We start from the raw sequence: 27,097 nt of genomic DNA, 5'->3' as shown, positions 1-27,097 counted from the left end.
TTCACGAAGGTAATGAAAATTCAACACTATTTCTCATCTCCACGCCACCCCCAGTCGAATGGAAGGGCCAAAGTGGCAATGAACATTGGCAAAGCATTCGTCAAGGAATCTAGCACAATGGCAGTCCTCGAGCGGAGAGGCAGGGCAGCTGAAGGCATGGAAAGTAATCCAGTCCACAGACTAATGACACACCGCACACAAACCACTCTTCCAATCTCAGAATAGCTATGGAAGCCAGAAATAGTAACAGACATGAGTGAAAAACCCTTGGTGAAATGACAGAAAGTCAGATTTTTGACAGAACCGCGGAGTTGAACACTTGAGAGTCAGTCAGGGTACCAGCTTTCAACGCTCCCAACCAGGATATACGTAAAGCGGTTGTCACCTTGATAATGCAGAGAGGACACGACTGATCAAATATAACGGAGCAACCACCGGCACGTATAAACACCGGCAAAGCTGTTGCTTCAGTACAAGGAGCTGATCTTACCTGCTGCCCAAAAGTACAGAATGGCCGTCACTCCCAGAGGTCCACTGGTCCCAACAATAGAAATGGAACAACAGTTACCACAGCAAGAAAAAGTACCAAATCAGCACGGAGCAGCACGGTAGCATTGTGGATAGCACAATCGCTTCACAGCTCCCAGGTTCGATTCCGGCTTGGGTCACTATCTGTGTGGAGTCTGCACATCCTCCCCGTGTCTGCGTGGGTTTCCTCCGGGTGCTCCGGTTTCCTCCCACAGTCCAAAGATGTGCAGGTTAGGTGGATTGGCCACGCTAAATTGCCCTTAGTGTCCAAAATTGCCCTTAGTGTTGGGTGGGGTTACTGGGTTATGGGGATAGGGTGGAGGTGTTAACCTTGGGTAGGGTGCCCTTTCCAGGAGCCGGTGCAGGCTCGATGGGCCGAATGGCCTCCTTCTGTACTGTAAATTCTATGAAAATCATAGAGGGCACATCACCCAGAAGAACACGCATGCATACCATGGGGAGAACCACATGATTTCATCATTATGTATGCAATGCATGTGCAGAGACGAACTAGAATCATTTTTTATGCATCAGAATAGGTAACCTGGTGTCGGAATCTACCGTGCGGTTTAAGTGCAGTCTCGCATACACTTCAAAACTCAGTAGCATTTAAGTTACACTTCTCGATGCAGAATAAAAATCTTTTATTATGTCTATTGGTTATAATTGAGAGACTAAGATCTTCGTGTGGTTACAAATCAAATGTTCTCAATAAAGCCCGTCCCAGAAAAAGACTTTAAGAGAAATAATTGGCTTTAATGGTTTTCAACATATTTAACTTTCAAAAGAAAGTAATGGTTCTTGCTCAAAGCAAAACAGTTTGCGCAAAGTTCAAGCGTTAGAGTGGAAATATGAAAATACGGAAAAGGATAGCGAATAGTTAGGTATAAGGTATAGAGTGATCCAGGATGGAAAATGGCTGCCCGGACCTCTATCTTTCAGGAAAATGTTGTCAGTCTGACTCCATCTGCCCCTACCCCTGCAATGTGCTGATTGGCTTGGATGGGTTTCAAATACATTTGGTTGGATGAGTTGTCAATCATCAATGTGCAACACATATTCGGATATGTTGCATTTTTAGATGTTTGTGTGTGTTGGAATGTGATATATTCTTTCAATCAATTCTAGCTTTCACTGGTTTTATTGCTGACAGCGCTATTATGTGCTGGTTTAGCACACTGGGCTAAATCGCTGGCTTTGAAAGCAGACCAAGGCAGGCCAGCAGCACGGTTCAATTCCCGTACCAGCCTCCCCGAACAGGCGCCGGAATGTGGCGACTAGGGGCTCTTCACAGTAACTTCATTTGAATCAATGACCCTTTTATCTGTCAGAAATAGCCGGTTCCCTTGACTTGGGTAACTCACAGTTACACATGATGGTGCGTGCCAATTTGTCTTTGTTATGAAAGGGGAGATGTTGGATTGGAATGCAATCTTGTACTGACGATTCTTGCTGTAGCCTTGTGACCTCTGCCATGAGGCGCAGAGGTAGGGCTCTAATAAACATGTTGTACCAGAAGAGCGGCACTCTCTGAGAAGTTAGTTCGAAACAAGAAGTTGTTGTCGGCTATGTGTGGCCCCAGTTCTTGTGGCTTACCAATAATGCAGTGAATGGAATTATATTTTTGTGCGCTATGAAATAGTAACCTCTCCGCTGATTTCTTCTGCAGTACATCATTTCGGGAGCACTGTCAACGGAAATTAAGGATATATCAAACACGTTCAAGGTTAGTACTCAAGCCGGTACTACTACCGGTTTGTCAGTCAGGTTTAAAAAAAAAACAGACGGCACCAGAATACAGGGGCATAGTGGTAATGGGAGCGGCCTAGTAAAGCAAATGATCCAGAAATATGGGTTTGAATCCCAGCCATGGTAGCAAGTGGAATTTAGCTTCAATTAATTCATAAACCTGGAATGGAAAGGCAGTTCCAGTCATAGTGAAACAACTGGGGTGCTGGAAAACCCCAGCGAATGTCCTTCTGTCAAGGAGATCTGCTAACACTTCACATGTGACCCTGAAACAGTCCCACTAACCAGACACTAGAAAGAACAACAGCACGCTTACAAACCTACAAGTCAGGAGCAAGAGTCGGCCTGAACTCTGCTCCCCCATTTGATAAGATCATGGCCGTCCTGATTGCCGACTCTACTTTCTTGTCTGCCCCCATACCAAAGAGCGATACAGCACAGGAACAGGCCCTTCGGCCCTCCGAGCCTGCGCCGACCATGGTACCTGCCCAAACTAAAACCGTCTGCACTTACAGAGTCCGTAGCCTTCCATTCCCACCCTACTCGTAGATTTAATAACAGCAAATTCCTGCGGATGCTGGAATCTGAAACCAAAGAGAAAATGCTGGAAAATCTCAGCAGGTCTGGCAGCATCTGTAGGGAGAGAAAAGAGCCAACGTTTCGAGTCCAGGTGAGCTTTGACAAAGGGTCATCGAAACGTTGGCTCTTTTCTCTCCCTACAGATGCTGCCAGACCTGCTGAGATTTTCCAGCATTTTCTATTCATATATTTGTCTAGATGTCCCTTAAATGCCGCGATCGTAGCTGCTCCCACCCACTCCCCAGGCTGCGCATTCCATATATTCACCCTTCTATGTGTACAAAACGTGCCTCACACATCTGTTCTAAACTTTTCCCCAGGCACTTTAAATCTTTGCCCTCTAGTACTTGACTCTCCTATCCTCGGAAAGAGCATCTGACTATCCACTCTGTCTATGCCCCTCATAATTTTGTAGTCCTCTATCAGGTCGCCTCTCAACCTCCGTCGTTCCAGTGAGAACAGACTGAGTTTCTCAAACACCTCATAGCTAATGCCCTCCATACCAGGCAACATCCTAGTAAACCGCTTCTGCACCCTCTCCAAAGCCTCCACATCCTTCTGGTAGTGTGGCGACCAGAATTGAACACTATACTCCAAGTGTGGCCTAACTAAGGTTCTATACAGCTGCAACATGACTTGCCAATTTCTATACTCAATGCCCCGGCCAATGAAGGCAAGCACGCCGTATGCCTTCTTGACGACCTTCTCCACCTGTGTTGCCCCTTTCAGTGACCTGTGGACCTGTACACCTAGATCCCTCTGCCTGTCAATACTCTTGAGGGTTCTACCATTCACTGTATATTCCCGAACTGTATTAGACCTTCTAAAAATTAATAATGGGACAGTGTTTCTTTTTCATATTTTTATTCAAAGATTTTTCAATATAACACCGATATATCCATATATGAACAATAGTTTTCAATATTCCAACCCTTCTACCCCCCCCCCCCCCCCAACCCAAAATAAACAACAACCAATCCTCCTCCTCCCTGAAATCTAACGGTGACCAGCTCCCTGAAATAGGAGATAAACGGCTGCCGCCTCATGGAGAACCTTACAGCCGACCCTCTCATTATATACTGGATGTTTCCCAAGTGCAGAAACCCCATTGGGTCACCTAACCACGTCGCGGCACTGGGCGGGGTCAAAGGCTTCCAACTAAACAGCAACTATTTTCCCTGAACAAACCCCACCTGACCCCTGGGAGGTAGGATCCCCGCACCGAGCCAGGATCTTCGCCAACAACTTTGCATCCACATTCAATAATGAAATGGGAGAGTTTGACCTACACTGCGCCAGGTCTTGAGCCTTCTTTAAGATCAAGGAGATTGTTGCTTGCGCCAATGTTAACGTCAACCCCCCCAAGTCGTAGTATCCTCAAACATCTCCAGCAACACTGGAGCCAGAAACCAGGTAAATGTCTGATAAAATTCATTCAGGAACCCGTCCAGCCCTGGCTTCTTCCCCGACTGCATCAGACCCATTCCCTCCGTCACCTCCAAAGTCAGAGGAGCCGCCAATTCTTCCCTTTCCTCCTGTCCCACCAGCAGAATAGCCAAACCATCCAAAAAACCTAACATTGAGAATCCATCCTCCAGGGTCTCCGACTCGTAAAGGTTCAGATGAAACGCGTCCCTCACCCTGAACGGGGCAGAGACCAATCTACACCCCCACCCCCCACCACACACCCGTTTCCCCCGTCCCTAACCTGCACAATTTCCTGAGAGGGCCTTTGTTACCTTAACTGGTGAGCCAACAAGCAACTAGCCTTTTCCCCGTGCTCACAGAAAAACCCTCAAATGCCACAGCAGGCGCAAGGCCCCATCCTTGACAGCAGCCCAATCTCCAACCATACCTTCTTTCTATTAGCCAGTAACTCCATGGCTGATTGACTGCATATTGACGGTCAACCTCCAAGATGGGGGCAGCACGGTAGCATGGTGGTTAGCATAAATGCTTCACAGCTCCAGGGTCCCAGGTTCGATTCCCGGCTGGGTCACTGCCTGTGTGGAGTCTGCACGTTCTCCCCCTGTGTGCGTGGGTTTCCTCCGGGTGCTCCCGTTTCCTCCCACAGTCCATAGATGTGCGGGTTAGGTGGATTGGCCATGCTAAATTGCCCGTAGTGTCCTAAAAAGTAAGGTTAAGGGGGGGTTGTTGGGTTACGGGTATAGGGTGGATATGTGGGTTTAAAGTAGGGTGATCATTGCTTGGCACAACATCGAGGGCCGAAGGGCCTGTTCTGTGCTGTACTGTTCTATGTTCTATGGCAGCCGCCAACCTCTGCCTCTCCACCCTCTCTTTTTCTTAAAAGAAATGATCTCCCCTCTAACAACGGCCTTCACTGCCTCCCACAGGGTGGAAGGGGAAATTACCTCACTCATATTAAATCTCACATGCTCCTCAACGACGGAGGAACCCCCCCCCCCCCCCCCCCCCCCCCCCTCCCCCTCCCCCCTCTGCCGGCAGCAATGCCTCAAACCTCCATGGGGAGGCGCTGAGCGAAGTCCAACCCAACCACCATGTCCACATGATGCGGAGCATGATCAGATATCACTATCGCCGAGTACTCCACCCCCCCACCACCGGCAGCAGGGACCCACCTACCACCCATCATTAGCTGGTTCCAATCCAAATCCGGGATCAAAAACAATAACATCTCCATTCGCCAGCATCACCAGTGTAGCCACTAACAACCCACTAACCACCATGTACCTCCTATTCAAACCCGTCAAAATCTTCATCACCGTGTCTACCTTCTTATTAATCGGGATTCCTGCCCTACTATCAAACCCCAAATTAAACAACTGCGCCCCCCCCCCCCAACTCTTCCACAATCTTATCTGATCTCTTAACTCACAAATGGATCTCCTGCAATAGCACCACATCAGTTTTCAAAGTCTTACAGTAAACACCCTAAATTCCTTGACCGAGCCATTCAACCCCCCCCCCCCCCCCCCCCCCCCCCCTCCCTCTCATTCGGTGATCAGCCAGATGGGGGATTGTTTACCCCCTTCCCCTTACCAGAGGCAGCTATTCCCTCCTTGCAAGGCTGTCGGGTAACCCTCCAAGAAGGGCCGAGACCAGGCCCATCCAAGATGGCCGCCATATCCCCCAACACAACTGGACAAAGCAAAGTCCTCAGCCACTGTCGGAAGACTAATCCACCCCGTCCCAGCAACTCCGTACCCAAACAAGCAAACCCCCTCCCCCACCAAATCCCAAACATCCAATAACCATAACCCCAAAGCTCATACCTAATAAACCCCCACCGTACAAGCTGCAGATAACCCCATCCCCTCACTCCTGCTGGCTAACTAATTTAGCTGGCCCCCAAAAATTCCAAACATCAAACCAGCACGGTAGCACAGCGGTTAGCACCTTTGCTTCACAGCTCCAGGGTCCTAGGTTCGATTCCCGGCATGGGTCACTGTCCGTGAGGAGTCTGCACGTTCTCCCCCGTGTCTGCGTGGGTTTCCTCCGGGTGCTCCGGTTTCCTCCCACAAGCCCCGAAAGACGTGCTGTTAGGTGAATTGGACATTCTGAATTCTCCCTCTGTGACCCGAACAGGCGTCAGAGTGTGGCGACGAGGGGATTTTCACAGTAACTTCATCGCAGTGTTAATGTAAGCCTACTTGTGACAATAATAAAGATTATTATTGTTATGTGGTTGATTCCTAACTGCCCTCGGTAGCATCTGAGACAGCAAATGCCTTGGTTGTGATTTTCCTAAATTTCCTGGATTCTAGAAAGGTCCGATCAGATTGGAAAATAGAGAATGGGATTCATTTACTCATAGAAAGCAGACACAGAGTAGGAAACTACAGGCCACATAGCCTAACATCTGTCATAGGCAAAAAGCTAGAAGTAAGGCACTTCTTGGCATAAATCTGGCACAGTCAACATGGTTTTGTGAAAGGGAAAAATCATCATTTGTGAAGCAACAGTGATGAGCACTGTGCTACCGTGATGAGCCTGGAGTCACACTTCGGTCAGACTAAGTGAGGACAGTAGATTGCCTTCCCTACAGGTCTGAGCGAACCAGGTAGGTTTTTACACCAGTCCACGATGATTGCCATGACTGAGAGCAGCTTTTCCTGATTTAGGAACCGATGGGATGTGAACCCATATCCCCAGAGAATTGGCTTGAATCTCTGCATTGCTGGTCCGCTAACGTTACCACTATCCCAGTATAGCGCCCCGGACAGCTGGAGGTCACAAAGAGCACTTGACGTAAATGGAAGTTCCTTTTTTGCACGATGTTCAGTCGATGCCCTTGACATCACCTTAGTTGTTTTACAGGTGAAGATTGTATTTGCAACGAATATAGTCAGCGCCTTCATGGCTGGGTTGGGGATCATTGCGTACTCCATGTCGCTATATTATCCACTGGGTTATTACGATTACTATCATGGAGCACACCGGCCGGTGAGTATCTTTTCTCCGATTGAGTGCAGTCGTATGTACACAATATATTGCGTATATTAATATACACAATGTATGTTAAAGAGTCACTTTATATAGTCGGAGTGTTGCAATGTGCAGGAGAGCCCACTTTTCTTCCCTGTGGACTCCCCGGTCAGTGGGTAAGCCTGCCCAGTCGCCAACATTTCTTTCACCCAATCTCTTTGCCTCAGAGTCAAAGATGTTTACAGCACGGAAACGGGCCCTTGCCCAGGCCGCCCGGTTCTATCACTAAGCAAGTCCTACTTGCCCGCATTTGGCCCATATCCCTCTCTACCCACCCTGCCCATGTTACTGTCTAACTGCTTTTTAAAGGGAAAATTGTACCCGCCTCTCCCACTGGCAGCCATTCCAGACCCTCCCCACCCTCTGTGAGAAAAAATTTCCCCTCTGGTCTCTTTTATATCTCTCCCCTCTCACCTTAAACCTCTGCCCTCTAGTTCTAGACTCCTCTACCTTTGGGGAAAGATGTTGACTATCTACCTTATCGATGTTCCTCATTATTTTATAGACCTGTATAAGATCGCCCCTAAGCTTCCTACGCTCCAGGGAAAAAGTCCCAGCCTATCCGGCCTCTCCTTATAACTCAGACCATCAGGGCCCGGTAGCAGCCTCGTAAATCTCTTCTGCGCTCTTTCCAGTTTAACAACATCCTTCCTATAATAGGGTGCCCAGAACTGAACACAGTATTCCATGTGTGGCCTTACTAATGTCTTGCACAACTTCAACAAGACGTCCCAACTCCTGTATTCAGTATTCTGACCAATGAAACCCAGCATTGCTGAATGCCTTCTTCCCCACCCTGCCCACCTGCCACTCCACCTTCAGAGAGCTATGAACCTGTACCCCTAGATCTCTTTGTTCTGTAACTCTCCCCAACTCCCTACCATTAACCGAGTAGGTCCTCCCCTTCGAGCACCCATTGATCGTGACTCCCACACCCCCGGGAATTCCAAAAGGCTCCCATTTTCCCGGTGTGACTGAGTCAGGCGAATAAGGTTTCTGGCAGCTTGGAAGAACCTGACCCCCCCCCCCCCCCCCCCCAGGGAGGCTACATGCTTTCAGGACGGTGATGGGGCCCAGGCGGTGAGGGACCAGCTGGATGCAATCCTACCCGCCAACGTTTCAGTGTTCAGGAGATGTGGTTGGGGAGTGAGGAACTCTCCACGTCCCGATATTATTGATCTGGCTGTGTCAGTCCAATCAGAGACTTCTGTTCCCCCCCCGCCCCGCTGTGAATTTCACGGCCCTGAATTCAGTCTTGTGGCCCACACCGAGCCGACAAGCCTTATTCCGGTCAGTACAGCATTGTGGAAGTGCAGGACAGTGAGATCCCAGGGGGGTGGTGGGAATCCTGCTGTGGTCTCTTGCTGTTGGGCAGCTAAGTGAGGGATGCGACGCCAAGAAAGCGCAGGTAAAAGGCGATTGGAGATGCGGCGTTGAGAGCTTGCCGTTGGGGGAGGGTGAGTGCTCAAGGAGTTGGGTAGAAATGGGAGATAAAGGGCAGGAAGATGAGCATGGAGACTATCGAAGGGACATTGATCACAGAGTAGCAGCAGGGAAAGTGGCGAGAGGCAGAGTGAAGGATCTGACGTGGACCCCAATTTCCGCCAGCACATCTTTATCTTCAGACTAGTCCTTCCCAGCAGGGTCCAACAAGATTAATGTCATTCTGCCTTTATCCACAGTTGGCATCATTGACCTTTGTGATAGTGTTACAACTCTTCACAGCGGCTGAGTTGGTGGTGGCAATCATGTGCGCCGTAATCATTGGCCAGAACCTGTTTCGCTGCTGTAACCTCAACTCTGTATCGGTAAGAGCGTAACCAGACGGCAAATGGGGGCGATGGGGCACTGTGATCAGTGGGCAAAAGTGGGCGGCGGGATTGAATTACTCCCACAAGCCTTCCTGGTCTGTGCCAACTGTGCCAAGACGGCCGGCATTTCTGTTTCTTAATACTGTCAACAGTAAATCAACTCAGAGAGAGAGAAGCAAGGATATCTGGGATAGTCACATCATAAAAACAAATGGCCCAGTTTAATAAGGATACAGGAAAGACAAACAAAGTATTGGGGTTAATATTGGGGGCACCGATTTGAAAAGGAGAGAAGTTATATTAAACTTGTATAGAATCCTGGCGAGGTGAGACTCTGTGCACAGTTCCTGTCTCTGTATCACACTGGGAGTCACTGTGCACAGTTCCGGTCTCTGTATTACACTGGGAGTTACTGTGCACAGTTCCTGTCTCTGTATCACACTGGGAGTCACTCTGCACAGTTCCTGCCTCTGTATCACACTGGGAGTCACTCTGCACAGTTCCTGCCTCTGTATCACACTGGGAGTCACTGTGCACAGTTCCTGTCTCTGTATCACACTGGGAGTCACTGTGCACAGTTCCTGTCTCTGTATCAGACTGGGAGTCACTGTGCACAGTTCCTGTCTCTGTATTACACTGGGAGTCACTGTGCACAGTTCCTGTCTCTGTATCACACTGGGAGTCACTGTGCACAGTTCCTGTCTCTGTATCACACTGGGAGTCACTGTGCACAGTTCCTGTCTCTGTATCACACTGGGAGTCACTGTGCACAGTTCCTGTCTCTGTATCACACTGGGAGTCACTGTGTACAGTTCCGGTCTCTGTATCACACTGCGAGTCACTGTGCACAGTTCCTGTCTCTGTATCACACTGGGAGTCACTGTGCACAGTTCCTGTCTCTGTATCACACTGGGAGTCACTGTGCACAGTTCCGGTCTCTGTATCACACTGGGAGTCACTGTGCACAGTTCCGGTCTCTGTATCACACTGGGAGTCACTGTGCACAGTTCCTGTCTCTGTATCGCACTGGGAGTCACTGTGCACAGTTCCTGTCTCTGTATCACACTGGGAGTCACTGCACAGTTCCGGTCTCTGTATCATACTGGGAGTCACTGTGCACAGTTCCGGTCTCTGTATCACACTGGGAGTCAATGTGCACAGTTACTGTCTCTGTATCACACTGGGAGTCACTGTGCACAGTTCCTGTCTCTGTATCACACTGGGAGTCACTGTGTACAGTTCCTGTCTCTGTATCACACTGGGAGTCACTGTGCACAGTTCCTGTCTCTGTATAACACTGGGAGTCACTGTGCACAGTTCCTGTCTCTGTATCACACTGGGAGTCACTGTGCACAGTTCCTGTCTCTGTATCACACTGGGAGTCACTGTGCACAGTTCCGGTCTCTGTATCACACTGGGAGTCACTGTGCACAGTTCCTGTCTCTGTATCACACTGGGAGTCACTGTGCACAGTTCCTGTCTCTGTATCACACTGGGAGTCACTGTGCACAGTTCCTGTCTCTGTATCACACTGGGAGTCACTGTGCACAGTTCCGGTCTCTGTATCATACTGGGAGTCACTGTGCACAGTTCCGGTCTCTGTATCACACTGGGAGTCACTGTACACAGTTCCTGTCTCTGTATCACACTGGGAGTCACTGAGTACAGTTCCTGTCTCTGTATCACACTGGGAGTCACTGTGCACAGTTCCGGTCTCTGTATCACACTGGGAGTCACTGTGCACAGTTCCTGTCTCTGTATCACACTGGGAGTCACTGTGCACAGTTCTGGTCTCTGTATCACACTGGGAGTCACTGTGCACAGTTCCTGTCTCTGTATCACACTGGGAGTCACTGTGCACAGTTCCTGTCTCTGTATCACACTGGGAGTCACTGTGCACAGTTCCTGTCTCTGTATCACACTGGGAGTCACTGTGCACAGTTCCTGTCTCTGTATCACACTGGGAGTCACTGTGTACAGTTCCTGTCTCTGTATCACACTGGGAGTCACTGTGCACAGTTCCGGTCTCTGTATCACACTGGGAGTCACTGTGCACAGTTCCTGTCTCTGTATCACACTGGGAGTCACTGTGCACAGTTCCTGTCTCTGTATAACACTGGGAGTCACTGTGCACAGTTCCTGTCTCTGTATCACACTGGGAGTCACTGTGCACAGTTCCTGTCTCTGTATCACACTGGGAGTCACTGTGCACAGTTCCAGTCTCTGTATCACACTGGGAGTCACTGTGCACAGTTCCTGTCTCTGTATCACACTGGGAGTCACTGTGCACAGTTCCTGTCTCTGTATCACATTGGGAGTCACTGTGCACAGTTCCTGTCTCTGTGGACCGCCCCCCAAAGCCTGTCCACCATCTCCAAGGCACAAGTCAGGAGTGTGTTGGGAAACTCTCCACTTGCCTGGATGAGCGCAGCTCCAACAACACTCAAGAAGCTCCACACCATCCAGGACAAAGCAGCCCCGCTTGATTGCTCCCCTTCCACAAACATTCACTCCCTCCCCCACCGACGCACAGTGGCAGCCGTGTGTCCCATCTACAAGATGCACTGCAGCAACTCACCAAGGTTCCTTAGGCAGCACCTTCCAAACCCACGGCCACCTCCATCTAGAAGGACAAGGGCAGCAGATACCTGGGAACCCCACAACCTGGAGGCTCCCCTCCAAGTCACTCACCATCCTGACTGGGAAATATATCGGCCGTTCCTTCACTGTCACCGGGGCAACATCCTGGAACTCCCTAACAGCACAGTGGGTGTACCTACACCTCAGGGACTGCAGTGGTTCAAGAAGGCAGCTCACCCCCACCTTCCCGAGGGGCAATTAGGGATGGGCAACAAACGCTGGTCTAGCCGGCGCCACCCAGATCCCGGGAATGATAAAACAAAGTTCCCGATGGGAATGAGAAGAAGCTGAAGTGGAGATTAAACAGCAGCACAGAGCAATTGGGGCGAATGGCCTGTTCGTGTGCTGCAAATTTCCCCGTCACAACCCAGGACATGGGAAGGAACAAAATAAAAACGGCGACATGATGGTTCGCACTGCTGCCTCTCAACGCCAGGGACCCGGGCGGAGTTTTCACGTTCTCCCCGTATCTGCGTGGGTTTCCTCCGGGTGCCCCAGTTTCCTCCCACAGTCCAGAGATGGGATTGGCCGTGCTAAATTGTCCCGAACTGTATTGCCCAAAACAGGACACAATGAACCACTTGAGGCCAAACTTTATACAGTTTCAACATAGCTTCCTTGCTGGTGCGTTCTCCACCCCTACTGACAAAGCCAGAATCTCGGGAGCGCTGTTTACTGTGGCTTACATGTGTAAGCTCAGGGTTGGGACTGAGTCTGCCCTGGTCTGTGCACGTCAGGCAATTGAACACTTTGGGGAGATTGGCTGGGGCTCCGTTCGATCCAGGATAATTGCGCCTGGTGGTTTTGTCCTCCCCACTCAGTCTGATTGACATATTTTTGTATCCCTTTGCAGCCACAGTGACAGTACGTCGCCTTGAACAGACACCAACAGCACAAAGCCTTTAAACAGGGGCAGGAAACAAGCAGCAATCAACGAGTCCTGGCCTGTTTTACGTTTCAGCTGACCTTGAACAAATTGAGCTGTCCAGTATTTGATGCCAAAGCTTAGCAGCAAAGTCTTATCGGTGTATGTGGTCTTTTAGTGTTTGTAACAGAGGCCTGGAGGTCTCAGAGTCTGCATATTGCTTAAATATTAAAAGTTGAATGAGGAGGAAAAATGCAAATGCTTGTTTCTGTTCAACACACACTTTGCTGGCCAAGGTCACCTGGGAACCCACCAAGACATTCTGCAATTTCCGAATCGTTAACTCGAACCGAGTGCCGGCCAGCCAGTCGCTGGCTTCCAATCGATCACAGAGCAGCAGTGACTCTGTTTCAATATCCGAGGCCTTTATTTTAGAGTCACTCCCTCCTCGCTATCTCAAAGCTGCTGGGTGTGCTAATCCTATCTCTCCAACCTCCGGCAGTCCCTACAACCCTCCGTAACTCTAACCTCCTCAAGCACCGACAACCCTCCCTATCTCTCTAACCTCCTCCAGCCTCCACAGCCCCTCCCTATCTCTGTAACCTCCTCCAGTCCCTACAACCCTCCCTATCTCTGTAACCTCCTCCAGCCCCTACTACCCTCCCTATCTCTGTAACCTCCTCCAGTCCCTACAACCCTCCCTATCTCTGTAACCTCCTCCAGCCCCTACAACCCTCCCTATCTCTGTAACCTCCTCCAGCCCCTACTACCCTCCCTATCTCTGTAACCTCCTCCAGTCCCTACAACCCTCCCTATCTCTGTAACCTCCTCCAGCCCCTACAACCCACTCTATCTCTCTAACCTCCTCCAGGCCCTACAACCCTCCCTATCTCTCTAACCTCCTCCAGCCCCTACAACCCTCCCTATCTCTGTAACCTCCTCCAGCCCCTACAACCCTCCCTATCTCTGTAACCTCCTCCAGCCCCAACAACCCTCCCTATCTCTGTAACCTCCTCCAGCCCTACACCCCTCCCTATTTCTGTAACCTCCTCCAGCCCCTACAACCCTCCCTATCTCTGTAACCTCCTCCATCCCCGACAACCCTCCCTATCTCTCTAACCTCGAGCCCCAACAACCCTCCCTATCTCTCTAACCTTCTCCAGCCCCTACAACCTTCCCTATCTCTAATCTTCATCTCCGACAACCCTCCCTATCTCTGTAACCTCCTCCAGCCCCTACAACCCTCCCCATCTCTGTAACCTCCTCCAGCCCCTACAACCCTCCCTATCTCTGTAACCTCCTCCAGTCCCTACAACCCTCCCTATCTCTGTAACCTCCTCGAGCCCTGACAACCCTCCCTATCTCTGTAACCTCCTCCAGTCCTACAACCCTCCTTATCTCTCTAACCCTGAGCCCCAAAACCCTCCCCATCCCTGTAACCACCTCCAGCCCCTAAGGCCCTCCCCATCTCATTAAACCCCTCCAGTCCGAACTACCCCCTCTCTGTAAGCTCCAGTCCCTCCAACCTTCCCTGTCTCTGTAACCTTCACAAACCCCCCCTCACCCTCCCTATTCTGTAATTTAATCCAACCACTCTAATCGTATTTCTGTAACCTCAGAAATACTGAAACACAAATGACTAAAACACATGTGTAACCTCCTTCAGCCCCAACAACCAACCCTCCCTATCTCTAACCTCCTCCAACCCCTACAATCATTCCGATTTCAGTAACCCCCTGCAATCCTCCCTATCCATGTAGCCCCCTCCAGCCCCTGCATATTCCATTGTTATTCGTGTTGTAAATAAACTGCAATGTTTCAGCTTACAAACCTAGTGACTGTAATTACCCCAAATCTTTGACTGCCCAATAATTACACTCACCAGGTTTGTAAATGTAAACACAATTGCTGCTTATTTATAACAAGAACTATCATGAAACAACCAGCAAATACAACTGGTCAACTATTATCTAACTCCTAATTCACCACATTAAGTTATTCCCCACCCTCAACATTTACATTAGACAGGCAGACACAGAGGGGAGGAGAGGGGTAAAAAACCAGAAGTAAAAGAGAAAAATAGTCTTTGTTTCAGCTGGGTGTTTCCAACACCTCACTCCTCTTCAAACTTTGCTTTCAGTTCAAGATTTTTATGCAGATTCATTCAGGGCTCTTTAGCTTCAGGAATACAGCACTCACAGACTTTCTGGAGAGAGAGGGGGAGAGAGTTATTCTCCTCGACATGACATCCTGGGGGATGCTCAGCCAATTCCAGCCCACAGACCCCGGGGTCCCAACATAAGTGAATTAACCAATAATTAGTATTGTCCGAAGATCCTTAACCCTTGACTGCTCAAATGAGTTAGACACCAGATTTATAAGTGAAACATTAAACTGTTTATTGCGAAAACGGAGAAAAGATGAACACAAGAAATGACAGGGTAACCTCTACCAGATTATTTAATCCCAAGAACTTGTCCCACTCGACCCAGACACAAGGTAAGGGTCGGCGAGGAATAAAATAAAATAGGGATTGAAGAAATTGGTCTGAGATTAGTCTTCACTACTACGGTTGCAGCCTCTGAGAAATAGATCAACTCGAAAGGTTCAGGTTGCCGTAATTCCATCCTTCAACCATCAGATGATGCTTCACCTAAGAATTCCAGGTCAGTGCAGTTCTGTCCTTTGGCCACCAGATGGAACTAGGTCTGGGCTGCTCAGGTCACTGCAGTTCTCACCGCCGACCACCATATTGTGCTGTACACTGGATGCTCAGATCAGTGCATTTCTGCCTTTCTATCACCAGATGGAGCTTTCACCTCCCAGTGAGAACAACACAGCGACGAAAGAGGGTTAGGGGAGTGGGGAAAGCAGGTTAGAGGGAGGAGAGTTTGGAGAAGTGGGGAGGAGAGTGGGGGAGGAGGGTCGGGGAAGTGGGGAGGGTGGTGTGGGGGAGGGTTAGGGGGAGTGGGGTATGAGGGTCGGGGTGAAGGAGGGTTGGGGAAGAGGCCAGAAGGAGCGGGGGAAGAGGGTTAGGGAAGGAGGGTCAGGGATGTGGGTGTGGAGGAGCAAGGGGAGGAGGGAGTGGGGGAGGATGTTCAGTGGGAGGGGGAGGAGGGCCGAGGGGGAGGGTCAGTGGGAGTAGGGGAGGAGGGTCAGGGGTAGTGGAGGAGGAGGGTCAGTGAGAGTGAAAGGATGGTCATGGAAAGACGGGTCGGGGATGGGGAGGAGGGTCAGGGAGAGTGGGGGAGGAGGGTAATGGGGTGAGGAGGATCGGTGGGAGTAGGGGAGGAGGGTCAGGGTGTGACAATATGGATATTGTATGGTAAATGAAGGTTAACAATATTATGTAAAAGCATCTGACCAACAGATGGTGATCAAGGGCAGTCACCTCGATCATCTGACATCTTTGAGTATGGGAGAAGGTGTTTAGGCATGACAAAGAGTAGACATGTGTTCGGGAGCTGCGTCTATAGTTTATTTAGCAACCTTTGTGCTAAGGAAGATGAATCTAGTGAAAAGTGAGATTAATAAATTAGCTTTGTTAATCAACATAGCTTGATGTTCTTTGTTGAACTCTATTTATCAAAGCCATCCTTATCAAAGAAAGCAGAGGACATCACATGGTACCAGGAGAGATTCCTAAGGTAAAAAAGAAAGAGAGAGAAAAAAAATCTCCATCCAAAAACAAAACTTGCGTAGAAAGAAATTAAAAATACTTCCAGACTCTGATCTCACCGACCACCTTGAGGCTATTAACACTGGAAAAAAACTGCCCAGCCGAAGCAAACTCCATTCCACGTTCGGACATTGGGTAAAGTTGATGTTAACAGAAAAAAATTTCAAACAGTAGTTTGAATTATATATCTCAGCTTTAGACCTCGAAGTGGCCAGCGATCAGCGAACAATTGCTCTGTTCCTAACAATGGCTAGACGGCAATCTCTAGGAACTTTCAACTCATTCCGCTTTGAGAATGAGGAAGATTTAAAAAATATAGCAAAGTAATCAAAATGTTAATAATAATAATCTTTATTGTCACAAGTGGGCTTACATTAACACTGCAATGAAGTTATTCGTCGCCATATTCCGGCGCCTGTTCGGGTACACAGAGGGAGAATTGAGAATGTCCAATTCACCCAACAGCACGTCTTTCGGGGCTTGTGGGAGGAAACTGGACAATCTGAACGTGCACAATCCACATAGTCAGTGACCCAAGCCGAGAATTGAATTCCTCAGACCATGAGAAAACAACATTTTTCCCGATTAGCTGTCTCAGAGACGTGGTACGTGACGATAAATGCGAGATGAACTTTCCCAGAAAGTTGGCCACGCCGAGCATTCTAAGGACCACTTTTTTGTCTTTAGGAGAAGACATTTCGTCCACCTAAAAACGTGGATTTGGAGACGCCAAATTGACATTTGGCACTATTTAGTTTTAAAGCTAGCACTTTTCCAGGAGACACATCCGGAGTGAGACTCATCCAGAGTGGGGATTGAAACTTGGTAATTTGGTGCAGTGAGATAATTCGGTGCAGAGTGTGAGGAGGTGCTTTTTAACCCTGGTAAGTGACTGGTAAGTAGTCTCTCTTTTTCTTTTCATTGTCTAATTTATTTATTTTTATTTTGAAATTCTAGTTGTTTAAGTTTACCTAGGGTTTAAGACATGGCAGGAGATCCCAGACCCGTGTCATGCTCCTCGTGTGCGATGTGGGAGCTCAGGGACACGTCCACTGTCCCTGGCTCCTTCACGTGCAAGAAGTGTGTTCAGTTGCAGCTCTTGTTAGACCGCTTGACTGCTCTGGAGCTGCAGATGGACTCACTTTGGAGCATCCGCGATGCTGAGGAGGTCGTGGATAGCACGTTTAGCGAGTTGGTCACACCGCAGGCGAAGGTTACTGAGGGAGATAGCAAATGGGTGACCAAAAGAAAGAGCAAGAGTAGGAAGGCAGTGCAGGTGTCCCCTGCGGTCATCTCCCTGCAAAACAGATATACCGCTTTGGATACTGTTGGGGGAGATGGCTCACCAGGGGAAGGCAGCAGCAGCCAGGTTCATGGCACCGTGGCTGGCTCTGCTGCACAGCAGGGCAGGAAGAAAAATGGCAGGGCTATAGTGATAGGGGACTCGATCATAAGGGGAATAGACAGGCGGTTCTGTGGGCGCAATCGAGACTCCAGGATGGTATGTTGCCTCCCTGGTGCAAGGGTCAAGGATGTCTCGGAGCGGCTGCAGGACATTCTGGGGAGGGAGGGTGAACAGCCAGCTGTCGTGGTGCACATAGGCACCAACGATATAGGTAAAAAACGGGATGAGGTCCTACAAGCGGAATTCAGGGAGTTAGGAGTTAAACTAAAAAGTAGGACCTCAAAGGTAGTAATCTCAGGATTTCTACCAGTGCCACGAGCTAGTCAGAGTAGGAATGTCAGGATAGATAGGATGAATACGTGGCTCGAGAGATGGTGCAAGAGGGAGGGATTCAAATTCCTGGGGCATTGGGACCGGTTCTCGGGGAGGTGGGACCAGTACAAACCGGACGGTCTGCACCTGGGCAGGACTGGAACCGATGTCCTAGGGGGGGTGTTTTCTCGAGCTGTTGGGGAGGGTTTAAACTAATGTGGCAGGGGGATGGGAACCGATGCAGGAAGTTGGAAGGTAGTAAAACAGGGACAGAAGCAAAAGGAAGTAAGGGGAAAAGTGCAAGGCAGAGAAGACATAGTCAAAAATCTAAAAGGGCGACAGTACAAGGTACAGTGACTGAGGGGAGCTCATTGAATAGGCCCAGTAATAACAAAAGGAATAAAACTGGAGATGTTAAGATTCAAAACAGAGGTAAAAAAACCAACATAAGTGTACTTTACCTGAATGCTCGTAGTATTCGGAATAAAGTAAATGAGTTGATGGCACAAATCATCGTAAATGGCTATGATTTAGTGGCCATTACTGAAACATGGTTAAAGGATGGTCACGACTGGGAGTTATATATCCGAGGGTATCAAACTATTCGGAAGGACAGAGTGGATGGTAAGGGAGGTGGTGTTGCTCTGTTATTTAAGGATGACATCCGGGCAATAGTAAGGGATGACATCGGTGCTATGGAGGATAAGGTTGAATCCATTTGGGTGGAAATCAGGAATAGTAAGGCGAAAAAGTCACTGATAGGAGTAGTCTATCGGCCACCAAAATAGTAATAATATGGTGGGGCAGGCAATAAACAAAGAAATAACTGATGCATGTAGAAATGGTACAGCAGTTATCATGGGGGATTTTAATCTACATGTCGATTGGTTTAACCAGGTCGGTCAAGGCAACCTTGAGGAGGAGTTTATAGAATGTATCCGCGATAGTTTCCTAGAACAGTATGTAATGGAACCTACGAGGGAACAAGCGGTCCTAGATCTTGTCCTGTGTAATGAGACAGGATTGATTCATGATCTCATAGTTAGGGATCCTCTCGGAAGGAGCGATCACAATATGATGGAATTTAAAATACAGATGGAGGGTGAGAAAGTAAAATCAAATACTAGTGTTTTGTGTTTAAACAAAGGAGATTACAAGGGGATGAGAGAAGAACTAGCTAAGGTAGACTGGGAGCTAAGACTTTATGGTGGAACAGTTGAGGAACAGTGGAGAACCTTCCAAGCGATTTTTCACAGTGCTCAGCAAAGGTTTATACCAACAAAAAGGAAGGACAGAAGAAAGAGGGAAAATCGACCGTGGATATCTAAGGAAATAAGGGAGAGTATCAAATTGAAGGAAAAAGCATATAAAGTGGCAAAGATTGCTGGGAGATTAGAGGACTGGGAAATCTTTAGGGGGCAACAGAAAGCTACTAAAAAAGCTATAAAGAAGAGTAAGATAGAGTATGAGAGTAAACTTGCTCAGAATATAAAAACAGACAGTAAAAGTTTTTACAAATATATAAGACAAAAAAGAGTGGCTAAGGTAAATATTGGTCCTTTAGAGGATGAGAAGGGAGTTTTAATAATGGGAAATGAGGACATGGCTGAGGAACTGAACAGGTTTTTTGGGTCGGTCTTCACAGTGGAAGACACAAATAACATGCCAGCGACTGATAGAAATGATGCTATGACAGGTGAGGACCTTGAGAGGATTGTTATCACTAAGGAGGGAGTGATGGGCAAGCTAATGGGGCTAAAGGTAGACAAGTCTCCTGGCCCTGATGGAATGCATCCCCGAGTGCTAAAAGAGATGGCTAGGGAAATTGCAGATGCACTAGTGATAATTTTCCGAAATTCACTAGACTCTGGGGTGGTTCCGGTGGATTGGAAATTAGCAAACGTGACGCCACTGTTTAAAACAGAAGGTAGGCAGAAAGCAGGAAATTATAGGCCAGTGAGCTTCACTTCGGTAGTAGGGAAGATGCTGGAATCTATCATCAAGGAAGAAATTGCGAGGCATCTGGATAGAAATTGTCCCATTGGGCAGACGCAGCATGGGTTCGTAAAGGGCAGGTCATGCCTAACTAATTTAGTGGAATATTTTGAGGACATTACCAGTGCAGTAGATAACGGGGAGCTGATGGATGTGGTATATCTGGATTTCCAGAAAGCCTTTGACAAGGTGCCACACAAAAGGTTGCTGCATAAGATAAAGATGCATGGCATTAAGGGTAAAGTAGTAGCATGGATAGAGGATTGGTTAATTAATAGAAAGCAAAGAGTTGGGATAAATGGGTGTTTCTCTGGTTGGCAATCAGTAGCTAGTGGTGTCCTTCAGGGATCCATGTTGGGCCCACAATTGTTCACAATTTACATAGATGATTTGGAGTTGGGGACCAAGGGCAATGTGTCCAAGTTTGCGGATGACACTAAGATGAGTGGCAAAGCGAAAAGTGCAGAGGATACTGGAAGTCTGCAGAGGGATTTGGATAGGTTAAGTGAATGGGCTAGGGTCTGGCAGATGGAATACAATGTTGATAAATGTGAGGTTATCCATTTTGGTAGGAATAACAGCAAACGGGGTTATTATTTAAACGATAAAATATTAAAGAATGCCGCTGTTCAGAGAGACTTGGGTGTGCTAGTGCATGAGTCACAAAAGGTTGGTTTACAAGTGCAACAGGTGATTTAGAAGGCAAATGGAATTTTGTCCTTCATTGCCAGAGGGATGGTGTTTAAGACTAGGGAGGTTATGTTGCAATTGTGTAAGGTGTTAGTGTGGCCACACCTGGAGGATTGTGTTCAGTTTTGGTCTCCTTACTTGAGAAAGGACGTACTGGCGCTGGAGGGTGTGCAGAGGAGATTCACTAGGTTAATCCCAGAGCTGAAGGGGTTGGATTATGAGGAGAGGTTGAGTAGACTGGGACTGTACTCGTTGGAATTTAGAAGGATGAGGGGGGATCTTATAGAAACATTTAAAATTATGAAGGGAATAGATAGGATAGATGCAGGCAGGTTGTTTCCACTGGCGGGTGACAGCAGAACTAGGGGACATAGCCTCAAAATAAGGGGAAATAGATTTAGGACTGAGTTTAGGAGGAACTTCTTCACCCAAAGGGTTGTGAATCTATGGAATTCCTTGCCCAGTGAAGCAGTTGAGGCTCCTTCATTACATGTTTTTAAGATAAAGATAGATAGTTTTTTGAAGAATAAAGGGATTAAGGGTTATGGTGTTCGGGCCGGAAAGTGGAGCTGAGTCCACAAAAGATCAGCCATGATCTAATTGAATGGCGGAGCAGGCTCGAGGGGCCAGATGGCCTACTCCTGCTCCTAGTTCTTATGTTCTAACCCAAACTTCTCGATTCGCTGCATGACTTGAAGAAGACGCGTTGTGTTCTTCTTCATTCGCGGATCATATGATGATATCATCACCATATACTCTCACACCTGCAATACCTTCTATCATTTGTTCATCGCTCGATGAAATATTTTGGATGCTGATATGATGCCAAAAGGTATTTGATTAAAGCAGTACCTCCTGTATGGCTTTTGAAAGTACAGAGTTTATCGAGCTTAAGTTGCAAAAGCTTCTGGATGCTTCAAGTTTTGTGAATATTTTGTCACCTGACATCTCACTCGTGATCTCTTCATGGGTGGAGTTCCCTCTTTAGATTTTGGTTTAGATCTTTAGGATCAATGCAGATTATTAGGTCGCCATTTGCTTTCTGAAAGCACACCATCAAACTAACCCAATTAGCTCTTCCACTTTGGTGATTGTCCCCGGCTACTGCATGCGGTCAAGTTCCAGTTTTCAGTGTTCCCTCAAGGGAGCTGGTACCCTCCTGGATGGGTGAATGACTAGTCTGGCATTCTCTCTAAGCTGTATTTTATATTTGAATGGTAACATTCCCATTCCGTGAAAAGCATTAGGAAACTTGTTAATAATGGCTTCAATTTGGTCTTTTCTGGCGGATGAGGTCTTGTCTGAGCTGTGAATGCACTTCACCAGCTGCAGTAGCTCGCACGCCTGTACACCCAACAATGGAGATCACTTTGGTCCTACAATTTCACATTTGAGAGGAAACTTTATGTCTTTGACGTGACCCGTGAGATAGCAGGTCCCCATTGTGGTGATAACATTGCCACTGACAGTCATTTTCATCAATTTGACGCTTTGTTTTTAGTTTGGCTATGTCCGATTGATTTATCGAATTAGCTCGTGCACCGGTATCCAATTTCATTTGAATATTGGTTCCGTTCATTTTTCAAACTCAAAGCGAAAGTAAAACTCAGAGCCACAGCCCAGCTCCACCCACACAATGACATCACTGAAGCCACGTGTTAAGACAAAAACATTTCTTAAAGGGACAAGATTGTTGTAGCGGATGCACTGTCGCGTGCAACTGAAGGTCCAGGGACGACCGATATTGCCCAGGTCATCAAAGCTCACGCAACCCTGATCGAGTAAAGTCCACCTGTCTCTGATGAAAAGATGAAACTGATCAAGGATGAAACAATCTAGCCTGTGTTGCATTGCACGACAACCCCAAATGAATTTGTTTCAAATATAGGAACATTCGAGCGGATCTGAGCAGCGTAAACGGATTCCTACTTAGACACGACCGGACATTCATTCCGACTTTGTTGAGAAATACGATCCTCAGCAAGCTGCATGAAGACCATGTGTCGATGGAAAAATGCAAACAAAGAGCTCGTCAGTCCATTTATTGGCCAGGTATCAATGAGGATATTAATAACCTTGTCGCAGAATGCGAAACCTGTCAGAAGAACCAGTCTCATCAGCAGAAGGAAACATCTACAATGCATAAATTCATCACGACTCCAAGGTCAAAGGCGGGCATCGATGGAAATGATTATTTGTTAGTCATAGACTCCTTCTCGAACTACCCCGAGGTGATCAAGTTACCCAATTCCAGTTCGAAGGCGCTCATAAAGAGGTATTTGCAAGGCATGGAATCCCATTTACTGCCATGAGTGACCACGGACCATGTTTTGACAGCTGTGATTGGACGGAGTTCTGAAAACAGTACAATTTTTGACATGTCGCATCCAGCCCACTTCATCCACAATCCAATGGGCTGTAAAAGGGGTACACATAACCAAGTGTCATTAAGAAAGGTCCCTTTAAGAAAGGTCCTATCACATGGATTCAGTTATGTCATTTTGCGGCTGGAGCTGGGCAGTGGCTGTGAGGTGTTTTTTTTAGTTTCATTTTCAGTTTGACTGCTGTGTGCTGAGAGGGAGAAAGAAGTGGGTTTTTTCTGTCTTTCTATGTTTTCATTTTAAAATGTTTCAGTAAAAAAACAACATTGATTACAGCTACCTCCTTTGGTAGCTTAAAAGATATAGTTTGCTTTCTGGAAGGAATTAAATCTGCTGGTGAGACAAGATCAGAATCTCAGGGAAAGCCAATCTTAGTCAAGTGAGAATACAGTGTGCTGGGCCACACCGTTGAAAAAGGTTTTTTTGGTTATTTGGATTTTGTTTTTGAATTGGAACAGGTAAGGGGGACTTCATTCAGTGTTATACATGGATTACTGTAGCTGGGTGGTGTCTTTATGTTTGTAATTGATAAAACAAATATTGTTGTGTGTTTATAGAAATGTTAACTAAGTTCTTAGAATAAAGCTTGTTTTCATTAAAGTGTTCAGGAAGACTGTTGAATCACACCTGAAAGGCAGACTCTTGTGCTCACCCCAGCCACATTCAACATAAAGGTTGCAGGTCAGGTGGACTTCATAATATACTTTGGAGTTTCTAAACCCTGGCCCATAACACAGACACTCAAAAAAGCATTGGATTCCAGAAGCAATCCATACTTAGCTTTATGCTACTGTTGCTCGTTGTGTTCTCTCTGTAATTGGCTCTGTTTATGGCGGTTAATATGGTCACCTTCCTGAATTCTAATTACGTTTGCTCAAGAGTCACTAGGTATCTTTCGATACCGCCACAAGGTTCAAAACGGAATACTGATCAAAGACTCGATACACCAGTTAGTAAGTTCGAAATCAATACTCATTTATTTACACACACAGTCAATTATACTCATGCACAAACTCTACCAACTAAACTATCACTACTACTAAAGCCTATACTTAGCTTCGGGCGCCCACTCAGTCAGAGGAACAATGGCCGTTGTCCGGTTCTGAGGCTGCTGGGGTCGAGCTGGTACGGAATAGTAGCTAGGAACGTCTGTCCCGTAGCGTGCGTTGACTTTGGACTTACTTGTTCTGGTGCAGCTGCTGGGCAGGTCTCTCGTCGCTGAGAGCCAAGGCCAAGAAGAACGATTCTCTCTCGGGGGCTTGACCTGATACCCAAAGGGGGCTTTGCGCGCTTTTGGGCGGGCCTTGAACTTGGTCCCAATTAATTGGACCGCATCCTGATCATCGGTATCGATTTCCTCCAATAAAGGGGTGGCTGCCCTGATTGCTGGGCGGGCCCTAGGTGGCCCTTGGCCGGCTTTGTTCTAGTCTCCTCTGGCGCCGGGGTGTCTGCTTTAGTATCGTTTACCTAACTGTTTCTCTTTTGTCCCCGGGGATGGCTCATTAGTATGGTAATGGCTTTGCAGTATTGGTCTTGTCTGGGAGCTGCAAGTTCCAAGCAACAGACAAACCTTGCACCTGCTTGCTTTCTCAGCATTGGCCGTGTTTCCCTTCATTCTCTGCAAGTGTCCATTTTGGAATCGGGACGTGGCCACCCCAGGTGGCTACACTACAGAGCGACACAACTGCCGATGAATCGACAGCTACGTTCTCCATTACCATGTTTACCGACTACAAATCCTGCCAATGGAGATGCTGTGCAGAAAATTAAGCAAACAGAATCAGTAATGTTACTACGACAGGACAGCGAAGGACCTAGCAACGCTCGAGCCAGGAGATAATGTGCTGGTACAGCTTCCGACAGGATGGTCTTGCATGGCATGTGTGATTGGCCAGGCAGCTCTACACTCGTACCCCGTTCTAACGGACGAGGGTTCAATCCTACGAAGAAATCATAGAGCGCTTCTCAGAGTGAAGACAGCTCAACCTGCATTTCCACACATAGAGCTTGACACACTACTTAAGGCGACTTCTGCACCACGACAGCGAGATGTTATTACTGCAGCAAAGACAACGGCATCTATTGAACCAACAAGATTGAGAAGGTCCACACGCATAAAAAAGAAACCGGGCGGACCCAATTTGTGAACTTTAAAATTGTTAACACTTGGACAGTAACAATTTAACTATGTACAGCACATACAATTATATCATGTAAATATGTTTGTACAAGTCTCCAAACAAATTCAAAGAAAGGGGGATGTGACAATATAGATATTGTATGGTAAATGCAGGGGTGACAATTTTATGTAAATATATCCACCAGGTGGTGATCAAGAGCAGTCATGTAGATCATGTGACACCCTTGATTCCGGGAGGAGGTGCTTCGGTGTGACAGAGAGCCAGAGTAGTCCTGTGTTCAGGAGATATGGAGATAGAGTTATAGCATAGATTATTTATCTACCTTTGTGCTCAGGAAGATGTTCCAATCTAGTTATAAGTGGTGTTAATAAATTAGGTTTGTTAATCAACATAGTTTGATGATCTTTGTTGAACTACACATCAAAGCCATCAAAGAAAGCAGAGATTCACAAGTGGGTGTGGGGAGGAGGGTTAGGGGGAGGAGGGTCAGGGGGAGTGGGTCAGGAGGAGTAGGGTTAGGGAGGGTGGGGAGGAGGGAGTGGTGTTGGTACGAGTGGGGCAGGAGGGTCAGGGGGAGGAGGGTCGGGAGGGGTCAGGTGGAGGGTCAGGAGGAGTGGGTCAGGGGGAGTGGGTCAGGTGGAGTGGGTCAGGTGGAGGGTCGGGGGAGTGGGTCAGGGGGAGTGGGTCAGGTGGAGTGGGTCAGGTGAAGGGTCGGGGGAGTGGGTCAGGGGGAGTGGGTCAGGGGGAATGGGTCAGGAGGAGGGTCAGGGGGAGTGGGTGAAGGGGAGTGGGTCAGGGGGAGAGGGTCAGGGGGAGTGGGTCAGGAGGAGGGTTGGGGGAGTGGCTGAAGGGGAGTGGGGCAAGGGGAGTGGGGCAGGGGGAGTGGGGCGGGGGAGTGGGGCAGGGGGAGTGGGTTAGGAGGGTCAGGGGAGTGGGGCAGGGAGAGTGGGTCAGGAGGAGGGTAAGGGGGAGTGGGTCAGGGGGAGTGGGTCAGGGGGAGTGGGTTAGGGAGAGTGGGTCAGGGGGAGTGGGGCGGAGGAGTGGGTCAGGAGGAATGGGTCAGGGGGAGGGGGTCAGGGGGAGGGGGCCAGGGGGAGTGGGTCAGGGGGAGTGGGTCAGGATGAGGGTCAGGGGGAGTGGGGCAGGAGGGTCAGGGGGAGTGGGGCAGGCGGAGTGGGGCAGGGTGAGTGGGGCAAGGGGAGTGGGTCAGGAGGAATGGGTCAGGAAGAATGGGTCAGGGGGAGGGGGTCAGGGGGAGGGGGGCAGGGGGAGTGGGGCAGGAGGAATGGGTCAGGGAGGGGGGGGTCAGGGGGAGGGGGCCAGGGGGAGGGGGCCAGGGGGAGTGGGTCAGGGGGAATGGGTCAGGGGGAGGGGGTCAGGGGGAGTGGGTCAGGAGGAGTGGGGCAGGGGGAGTGGGTCAGGAGGAGGGTCAGGGGGAGTGGGGCAGGAGGGTCAGGGGGAGTGGGTCAGGGGGAGTGGGTCAGGGGGAGTGGGTCAGTAGGAGGGTCAGGGGCAGGAGGGGCAGTGGGAGTGGGTCTGGGGGAGGATGGTCAGGGAGGGTGGGGCAGGGGGAATGGGTCAGGGGGAATGGTTCACGGGGAATGGGTCAGGGGGAATGGGTCAGGGGGAGTGGGTCAGGAGGAGTGGGTCAGGAGGAGGGCCAGGGGGAGTGGGTCAGGGGGAGTGGGGCAGGGGGAGTGGGGCAGGGGGAGTGGGTCAGGGGGAGTGGGGCAGGGGGAGTGGGTCAGGAGGAGGGTCAGGGGGAACGGGTCAGGGGGTGGAGGTCAGGGTGAGTGGGTCAGGGGGAGGGGGTCAGGAGGAGGGCCAGGGGGAGTGGGTCAGGGGGAGTCTGGCA

General features: G+C 48.7%; 1 protein-coding gene across 1 annotated transcript in view; it reads left to right on the top strand.

Annotated features, from left to right (window-relative positions):
• LOC119967900 (membrane-spanning 4-domains subfamily A member 15-like) overlaps window positions 1–12,892 on the top strand; it is a 45,979-nt gene extending 33,087 nt beyond the window's left edge. Inside the window, exons 4-7 of the mRNA XM_038800998.1 lie at window positions 2,198–2,254; window positions 7,156–7,281; window positions 9,006–9,131; window positions 12,628–12,892. Of these exons, the coding sequence (XP_038656926.1) occupies window positions 2,198–2,254; window positions 7,156–7,281; window positions 9,006–9,131; window positions 12,628–12,636 (318 nt within the window). The 3' untranslated portion in view covers window positions 12,637–12,892. The remainder of the gene's footprint in view (window positions 1–2,197; window positions 2,255–7,155; window positions 7,282–9,005; window positions 9,132–12,627) is intronic.
• Window positions 12,893–27,097: the final 14,205 nt, after the last annotated feature.

This window comes from Scyliorhinus canicula, chromosome 6, assembly GCF_902713615.1.
Source record: "Scyliorhinus canicula chromosome 6, sScyCan1.1, whole genome shotgun sequence".
NCBI lineage: Eukaryota > Metazoa > Chordata > Chondrichthyes > Carcharhiniformes > Scyliorhinidae > Scyliorhinus > Scyliorhinus canicula.
This window is presented reverse-complemented; position numbering and strand designations above follow the sequence as displayed.